Consider the following 9,030-nt stretch of genomic DNA (forward strand, 5'->3'; position numbering starts at 1 on the left):
AGGGGTTAACACTTGGGGGCAGGCCCTGCCCCCCACTCACCACTGACGTGGGGGGGTTGCTCCCCTGGGACCCCCAGCATGGACCCCCCCAGGGCATGTGTGTGGGAATCCCCCCCCCCCCGGCACTACCCAGCCCGGGCTGCCCCAGTAACACCTGCTTTGAGCCCGGCAGATGCCCACACGGGCCCTGGCTGCGGGGAGGGGGTGAGCACAGGGGCATTTTGGAAACTGCCTTAACCACCCCCCACCCCCAAGAGCTGCCCCTCGGGAGCAGAGCCGGGGGAGGCCCCACCACGGCTTGGGCTTTAAATTCTGGGGGGGGGGGGGAAGGGAATGGACACCAGACGGGACGAGGTCAAATCTCCCCCTTGCCCCCAAGCCGGGGCCGAAGGACCCAAGAAGCCCCGAGGCAGAACAGAGCAATCCAGGGAAGCTTTTTATTTTCAAAATATTGTGCCCCCCCCCAAACACATCTTCAAACATATCAACATTCCCCCTCCCCCTAAAGACAGAGAACCCCCCCCAGACTCCCCTCCCCGACACTGGAGAGGTGGGGGGGAGGGGCAGCTAAAGTAAAAAAAGGGGGAGGGGGTTTGGCAAATATTTAAGGCACCTGCTGCCCCTCCATTAGAGGAAATATGGTAACCGCTGCAGGACAGGAGCTGCCCACCAGGGGGCGCTGCGGAAAGAAGGCGGGTCTGACGGCTTAAAGGGGCAGAGACACCCCCAGCCCCCCCCCCCGGAGTCCTGGCTGGGGCAGGACGACCCCGCCCGGCCGCTACATGACCTCGTAGCCGCGCCGGATCCCCCTCATGAGGCAGCAGGCGAAGACGATGCCCAGGAGCTGTAAGAGGGGACGAGGAGTCAGGCGATCACGATGCCAACACCCCCCCGGCTTTAACCCCCCCACCCGCCGGGCACTGCCCGGCCCTGCGACTTTTGCCCTCCAGCCCATTAGACGGAGGTGCACCCCCAGCTCACCCCCCAAAGCTCCCCGATCGGCCCCTCAGGGTCCCAGCTCTGTGCCCAGGCCCAGCCGCGGGATCTAGGGAAATTGTCCAGCACCCTGGATTCCCCCACCCCACTCCCAGCACTGCCCGGTCCATCCGGACTGCCCGTGTCCGGACTCAGGAGCAGGGGCGGGGCATGCCGCGGGGCAGGACCAGGGTCCAGGGGCGGGGCCAGGAGCAGAGGGGACCAGGGGCGGGGCCCTCAGTACCTCGAAGAAGGCGATGCCCAGCGCCACGGCCGCCACGATCACAATATGTTTCTTCAGCCAGGCCTCGATGCTCTCCGCACAGCCCTGCAGCGGGAGCCGATGAGGTAGCTCAGAGACCCAGCTGGGACAGTGCGAACCCCCTTACCCCCGCCCTGCCCACACCCCCCTCCGGCCCCAGCTGGGACAGTGCAAACCCCCCTTTCCCACCAACCCTACCCACACCCGAGCCCTGCCCATCCCCACCAGCTCCAGCTGGGACAGTGTGAACTCCCCTTTCGCCCCAGCCCTGCCCACACATCCCCCCAGCCCCAGGCTGGAACTCACTTGGACGTTGATGGTGTCAGCGGTGGGATTGACGTTGCAGGTGGACAGGGTGGCGTTCGCCTGGCAGCAGGATTTGGGGACGCTGTTGTTCCCTTTGAACGGATCGTAGTTGAACCAGTCTGTGTAGTTCTGGGCTCCGCAGCAGGAATACTGTAAACAAGGAGAGAACCAGGGGTCAGAACAAGCAGGAGCTGTCTGGCCTCAGGGGCGTGAGGTCTAGTGGTTAGAGCAGGTGGCTGGGAGTCAGGACTCCTGGGTTCCCTCCCCAGCTGTGAGAGGGAAATTTGGTCCAGCATTTGGAACTAGGGCCTGCAACACCCCACCTGGTCCCCCAAATGAGGTCAAAGGTCACCCCCCCCCCCCCCCACTCACTTTCTTCTGCAGTTCGTCCATGGTCTCCTCTACCAGCTTGTCCTTGCTGTATTTCTTCATGGCATCCTCCAGGCCGCCCTGGAGCGCGGTGCGGACCTGGGGGGGGAGCAGGGGGGGTCAGAGCAGCCACATGCATCTCCAGAGGCAGCGCCCAGGGGAACAGGGCTGCCGGGGCCGAGCGCCCCCTTGTGGGCTCTCGCGTCACCCACAACCTCGGCTGGAGGGGCCCGGACCCAGGCTGAACCCCACTGGCGATCCCCAGGCAGCCCCAAGAGATGCCTGCGCCGGGGGAGCAGGACCCCCCGCTCCCCCAATCGCGGGAGCCACACGGCAGCGAGGTGCCCACCTTGTCCTTGAAGATGTACCCGGCGATGGCAGCCGCGATCTCCACCAGGAAGATACAGGTGAGCAGGACGGCGAACTGTGGGAGAGAACGGGGTGAGCCGTGCCCCTCAGCCCTGACCCGCAGCCCCCCCACCAGCCCCGGGCTCCCTGCCCCCACATCCGAAACCCTTGTGATGCCCCTGAATCCTGCCCCCCCAGCTCCCCACCAGGCTCCCTGCCCCCCAGCCCTAAACCCTTGTGATGCCCCTCAGTCCTTCCCCGCTGGCCCCCCCGCCCTGGACTCCCTGCCCCCCATCTCTGCCGCTGGCCACACCCCCTCACCGTGGTGACCATGCAGTAGTTCTCCTTTGAGGCCCCACAGCAGCCGAAGAAGGAGACGAAGAAGATGACGACGCCCACCACGATGATGACGATGGGGGCGCCCGAGGCCGAAGGGCTACTCATGATCAGTGTCTTGTTGAGCTCGAGCTGCACTAAGACCCCGATGACGATGAGGGCAATGCCGCAGAGCTGGAGGGGAAACGGGGGCAGGTCAACCCCGCGCAGCGCCTGGTCAGCGCCCCTCCCCCACACTCACCCCTCCCAGCCCCCGGCTGGCCCTGGGCCCCATCAGAGCCAAGAACGTGCTGCCCACGTCCCCTCTGCTGGATAGCACCTGACCTGCTCAGCTGTGTGTCACAGCCCCGTACTGCTGGCAGCTGATGGGGATTCGCCTGTAGCCGGGGTGGCTTTTGGAATGAGGAGGAGGGGGGACGCGAGTGCCAGTCCTGCCATCCTCAGGGAGTTCCTCTATTTGCTACAAGAGCTTAAATGTCCCCCCAGGATCCCGAAGCACATGCCAGGCCATGCTTGAAATGCAGCAACCTCTGGGGCAGGGCATGGCGGCCTCGCAGCAGCAGTGCTGGAGAAAGGAGTTCCCTCCCCATCCCACCAGGTCCTGCCCAGTATCCCCTCCTGGGGGAGGGGTTTGGATAGTTCGGGATACCATCCCCCCCCCAGCCAGGACATCAGGGTTCGCACCCCGAGCAGTGCCAGGGTGATGCCATGCAGACACCAGCCGCCCAGGCAGCATCTCAGACACCAGAATGGGGGGGGCAGAGACACCCCCACCCTAAAGACAATCTGGAGCAAGGGGAGGGGTGAGAACCCCCCCAATAAGGGGGGTAAGTCCCACCTGGCCCCAGAGAGCGACCCACACACAGACCCAGGCCCTGCGGCCTCCTTATCTCCTCATCCCATCTGGGGATCTCAAAGCACAAACTCTACTGAACTTCGCCTCCTCCACACTCCCATGTACAGTACACTCCCCACGTGCTCCCCACCACCACCAGCCTCCACCCCCTTCCCAAACAGCCCCGCCCGGCCCTATTTACCTTTCCCTGCCCAAGGAACACAGACCCACAGGTGCGTGGACGCCACCCACTTGCCAGGGATCAAGGGGCAGAGAGCGCTGCCAGCCCCAGGAGGGGGCAGGGTCATTCCCTGGACACATTGGGGAGGGGGGGCTCACCAGGGGCAGAGGCAGGCAGGGACCAAGACACCCTGGCCCCACTCAGGGGAGGCAGATAGGGTCCGTGGCCCCACTGCCGGGCAAGGGCGCCACTGCTCAGCCGCATCACAGGCCCCTACCCCGCCCCTGGTCCCACCCCACTGAGCGGGGGGTGATTTGGTACCAGCAGGACAGAGCTGGGGGCACCAGACCCTGTGTGGCTGGGGAGTCAGCACCCCCCAGGTCCGAGTACTGTAACCCCATGGGAACTCCCCCCCGCCCCCCACCGGGTATGTGTCCTGTGACTCTGGACCTCCCCTTTCTCCGTCAGCCCCCCGGGAGGGGGGGGTTCCTTGTGCACAGGGGGGTCGGGATCGGCTGGAACCAGCAGGGGGAGGGGCACGGGAAAATGCCACATGGGCGAATAGGCCCCACCCCCGGGTGTGACCGGGCCTGGGGGTCCCCAACGGGGGAATAACGCCCCCCCCTTCATCCTGCCCTCCCTGTTCCCCCCCAGAGCCCAGCCGCCTTTCTCCCCCTCCAGCCCAGCGACATGGCGGGCGGCGGGGGGGGGGTGTTATTAAAGCCAAGCAACTCTGGAGCCTGGGTTTCCGGCCTGGCCTGCTCGCAGGCGGGGTGTGAGTGTGTGTGTGCGTGAGTGTCTGTGTGTGTGTGTGCGTTGTGAGGCCTCGCAGGGGGCAGAGGATTCTGGCACCGGCTCTTCGGCTACAGGGCCCGATGCCAAACGCGACCCTCCCCCCCGCAGGGCCGGGCGGCTGCCACGTTAGCCCAGCCCTGGCTCAACCCCCGCCCCCATCAGCAGGACAAGCTCTCGGTGCACAGCGGGACCCAACCGGCCCTGCAACAAACCGCCTCCTGCTGCTGCCGGCGAGCTGCCCCAGGGGCAGGCCCGGCCCCCTCACCCCCACCTCCCCGGGGTGGGCTACGGGGGGGAGGGGCGGGGAGCCAGGCCTCTGGGGTTCCCGCCCTAGGAGGAGAGCAACATCCAGCAGTTAGAGCAGAAGTGGCTCAGGCCCCCGGGTTCCAGTACCAACTCCGCCATAGTCAGGTCCCGTCCCCGTGCCTCAGTTTCCCCATCTGCCGAATGAGGCCGCTCCACCTTCTGGAGCCTTATTCCCTGGTGGTTTTTTGGGGGGGAGGGGGGGCAGCACAGGGCGCCGGTCAGAGACTCCGAGCCGAAGCCCTTTCAGTGACGTTCCATCCGCCGGGATCCCCACCCCGGGAAAGCCCCATGTTGTCTGCTCAGGTGTGTTTACCTGCCGGGGAGGGTAAACAGAGCGGCCAGCTTGCCGGCCTGTGCAAACACCGGGACGCTCCCCTGAGCTACTCACCGAGGACGGGCTGGGCCGGGCACCACTGACGCTGCCCCACGTCCCTGCCGGGCCGAGGGGAGATACAGACACAGCCACTGGGGTCACAAGGGCCACTGCCGTGCCAGGCTCTCCTCATTCCCCCGGCTCCAGCCCAAGCCCACCACTGAGCCCGACTGCGGGCACCTGGGCCATATCCCTGGCACCACGGGCGCTCCAGCACCGCCCCGGGACTCCCCGGTGCCAACGGGTCGGCGGGGTCCCCGTGCCAACCTCTGTGGGACAGTGGCCAGGGCTGGGCACACGCCCCCTCCCCCGGGACCTCCCTAGCCGGGTGGGGCTGGAACAAGAGGCTCTGGCTTCTGCCCCACCATTGAGCAAGTGAGACCCCCGTGAGAGCCGCTCCTCCCGCCTACGAGGGGTGACTCAGCCCCCCCCGTTCCCAGCAGGACGTGCCCACCCCTCCGGCCAGTTCCGTTGGGCAATCACTGCCCGATTACGATCGACACCCGGAGCCGTTAGGCGCTGCCCGGGTCTTTCCCCACCAGCCACTTCCCCCTGGGCACATGACGCCGGCTGCGATAGCATCTCCCTCGGGGCGGGGGCCCAGCACCGTGACAGGCCCCCTCCGCGCCCAGCTCCCGGGACCACGGCCCCCGAGGTCACTGGGTCACGGACTGGCCGTGGCAGCGTCAGCAGAGGTGTCAAGGGGCGAATGGGCCAGGGAGGCCCAGCTCCCCGGGGGGAGGGGGGGGGGCATCTGTCCAGGGCAGGCGAGGCCAGCCCTGAATATGCTGCCGTGCGGCCTTGGCGGCCCAGCATAAAGTCTCCAGCCGCTCTTGGAAAAAAATGTGTATGACTCACTCACTGCCTCGGGGCGTTACCCCTGAAACCTAATGCTGGCTGGTTATATGTCAACAGTGCAGCTGCTGGGCTATTAGCAACAAGTCACCAGCTGCTCGGGGGGGGGGGGGGGGGGGACACACACCTTCCCTACCTGACTCCTCTTTAGGATTAGCTGCCCACCCCCCCACCCCCCAAATCCACACCCCCAAACAAGTCAGTCGCTGCCAAGCAGGCACCTTCCAGACTTCCTGCCCCGGAGCACCAGAAAAAGCCTCACGGCCCAGTCATCCCTTGTGCCCCACCCCAGCGGAGAGCCGGGAGCAGCCAGGGAAGGCCCCGTCGCCTCACCTGCAATTCTGGGCTGGTTTGCACCCTCCAGACACATTAAACGGAAACTCCTGTAACCCCAGGGCGTGAGCTGGGCGGTGCCATCGCTAGCCAAGGCCTGTACGAGGCGGCGGCACTATGCTCTCTGCCAAGGAAAGTCAGAACCCCAAGCCTGTTGTCATAGACCCCATACTGCAAACAGGCAGGGGAGAGTCCCGTGAGCTGGTCCTGGGCGACCTGGGGTCACTGTGGCCACGAAGGTCTGAGTGGCACCAGATTCATGACAATACTAGCCAACTTCCTCGCCTCCCTGGCCCCAGTGTGAGGCCGATGCTCTGTGTGTTTGTAGAGCCCTTTGGAGGCCCCATTAGCCACCAGAGCTGGGCCGCAGCTAGCCCACGTCCTGCCCCCACAGCAGGGAAAAGGAGCCTCTTTGGGGCTGGGCCAGAACCCGGCTCCGAACCTCAGAGGGGCACAGGGCTGGGAGTCAGAATCTCCCTGGTCTCACTAATGAGCCCAACTGGCCCCTCGGCCCCACACGTCAGCCCCAGACCGGGCCCATCTAGCCCGGCCTCCAGCCTGCCAGCGACGGGGACAACCAGCCCCCGGGGACCTTCCGCCCAGCCCCACCCCAGGTTAGGCCCAGCTCATGCCCTGCCACAGAGGGGGATCAGCCCCCCACATCCTGAGACACCCGAACCCCCCCACCTGCCACAGCCCCTGTCCATGGGGAGCCCCACTCGGTCCAACTCCAGGGATGCAGTTTGCAGCAGGCCCTGGGGAGTCTCCAGCCTGCCCCCCTCACCCCCCGGCAGAGCTGGGCTGGACCCTGGGACCTCCCAGCCATGGCTCGGCCCCCCAGATCCCCGCCAGCAATGGGGCAGGGAGACACGCCCATGGGCGCTGGGGGGGACTTGGGGGTGGGGGTGACGCAGTCAGGAGCCCGCTCGAGGGAACGAGGGGTGCGGGGGGGGGGGGGGGGGCCAGGCCCGACTCACCCAGAACAAGAAGTTGAAGAAGAAAACCAGGAACTTGACGCATTTCATGCCGCCTTCCAACGCCATGGCGCCCGGTGCTGGGGAGGGACAAAGCGCTCAGAGCCGCGGGGGGGGGGGGGGGGGGGTGCGAAGCAGCGCCTCCCCCCCGCCGCCCCCCAGCCCCGTCTCCCGGGGAAAGCCCCCCCCCCCCTCCGCCGCCCCCAGCCCTTCTCCCGGGGAACGCCCCCCCCCCAGCCCGCTGGATCCCCCGCACCCCGCCGCCCCAGCCGAGCCCCCCCCCCGCCGGAATCCCCCCCCAGCCCGGCCCCGCCCGCCGGATCCCCCCCGCCTCGGCCCAGCCGCCCCCCAACTCCCCGGCTCCCCAAAGCGCCCGAGACGAGACGAGACGAGCCCCCCCCCTCACCTCGGTCCCCACGAAAGCCGCGGCCGCTCTGGGCCCCGGGACGCAGCTCCGGTCACTTGACTGCTCGGATCCACGCAGGTAGCGGGAGGGGCCCCGGCACCACGTGACCCCTGTGAGTCAACAGGAAACCCGCGTGGGCGTGGGGCGGCCCCGGCCCCGCCCCTGGGTGGGTCCCAGCCCCGGCTCCAGGGGACCCGGTTACCCCCCCCCCCCCCCCCCGGGCCCAGGGTGACCCCGCCAGCCCCGGGATCTGCCCCCCCCCACGCGCGGCCCCCACGTGACCTGAAATCTCCCCCCCCCCCCGCCGGGGAATTAACAGCAACTTCCTCCAGCTCCAGGGCTGCGGCCCTGGGTCAGACAGTCCCCATCTCGCCCCCGATCCCATCACCCCCCGCAGCCCTCCCCCAGCTTTGGGGGAGACGCCGCGTCCCCTCCCAGCTCCTGGCGGTCAGAGGTTTAGGTCGCCCCGAGGCGGCTGCGGCCCTGCCCGTGAACTGACCCAGTTATACTTTGGGCCTTCACAACATCCCCTGGCGAGGAGTTCCACAGGTTAACCGTGCATTGCATGGAAACGCACTGCCTCTCGCTTGTAGGAAACCTGCTGCCTGTTCACTTCATTGGCGACCCCAGGGAAAGGGCAAATAACCCTCCCTAGTCACTTCCTCCCTTTCACTGCGGCTGGGTCTCTGAAAACACCCAGTGGGCAGCGGCTGTCAAAAAAGGGAACAGAATGTTGGGAATCATTAGGAAAGGGATAGATAAGACAGAAAATATCATCTTGCCTCTATATAAATCCATGGGATGCCCACACCTTGAATACTGGGTGCAGATGTTGCCCCATCTCAAAAACCATACAGTCGAAAAGGTTCAGAAAGGGGCAACAAAAATGACTAGGGGTATGGAACGGCTTCCGTATGAGGAGAGATTAATAAAACTGGGACTTCTCTGCTTGGAAAAGAGACGACTCAGGGGGGATATGATAGAGTCTATACAATCATGACTGGTGTGGAGAAAGTCAAACAGGGAGTGTTATTTACTCATAACACATGAACTAGGGGTCAGCTGATTAAATTAAAAGGCAGCAGGTTTAAAACAAACAAAAGGAAATATTTCACACAACGCACAGTCAACCTGTGGAACTCCTTGCCAGAGGATCTTGTGAAGGCCACGACAATAACAGGGTTCAAAAGAGCTAGATAATTTCATGGAGGATAGGTCCGTCAATGGCTACTAGCAGGGATGGTGGCCCTAGCCTCTGTTTGCCAGAGCTGGGAATGGGTGATGGGGGATGGATCACTTGGTGATTCCCTGCTCTGTTCATCCCCTCCGGGGCACCCGGCACTGGCCGCAGTCGGCAGACAGGACACTGGGCTGGA

General features: G+C 65.5%; 1 protein-coding gene across 1 annotated transcript; it reads right to left on the minus strand.

Moving 5' to 3' along the window:
- Positions 1-423: 423 nt before the first annotated feature.
- Positions 424-7,764, minus strand: CD63 (CD63 molecule). Its single transcript, XM_054012849.1, has 8 exons — positions 7,655-7,764; positions 7,252-7,328; positions 2,582-2,770; positions 2,262-2,336; positions 1,916-2,011; positions 1,544-1,693; positions 1,220-1,303; positions 424-844 (listed from the first exon to the last, which is right to left on the minus strand). Exons 2-8 carry the CDS (start codon positions 7,315-7,317, stop codon positions 779-781), a joined length of 726 nt encoding a protein of 241 aa, XP_053868824.1. The 5' UTR covers positions 7,318-7,328; positions 7,655-7,764; the 3' UTR covers positions 424-778.
- Between the last annotated feature and the right edge of the window lie 1,266 nt (positions 7,765-9,030).

The sequence above is a fragment of the Malaclemys terrapin genome, chromosome 23 (genome assembly GCF_027887155.1).
Source record: "Malaclemys terrapin pileata isolate rMalTer1 chromosome 23, rMalTer1.hap1, whole genome shotgun sequence".
In the NCBI taxonomy this organism is placed as follows: domain Eukaryota; kingdom Metazoa; phylum Chordata; order Testudines; family Emydidae; genus Malaclemys; species Malaclemys terrapin.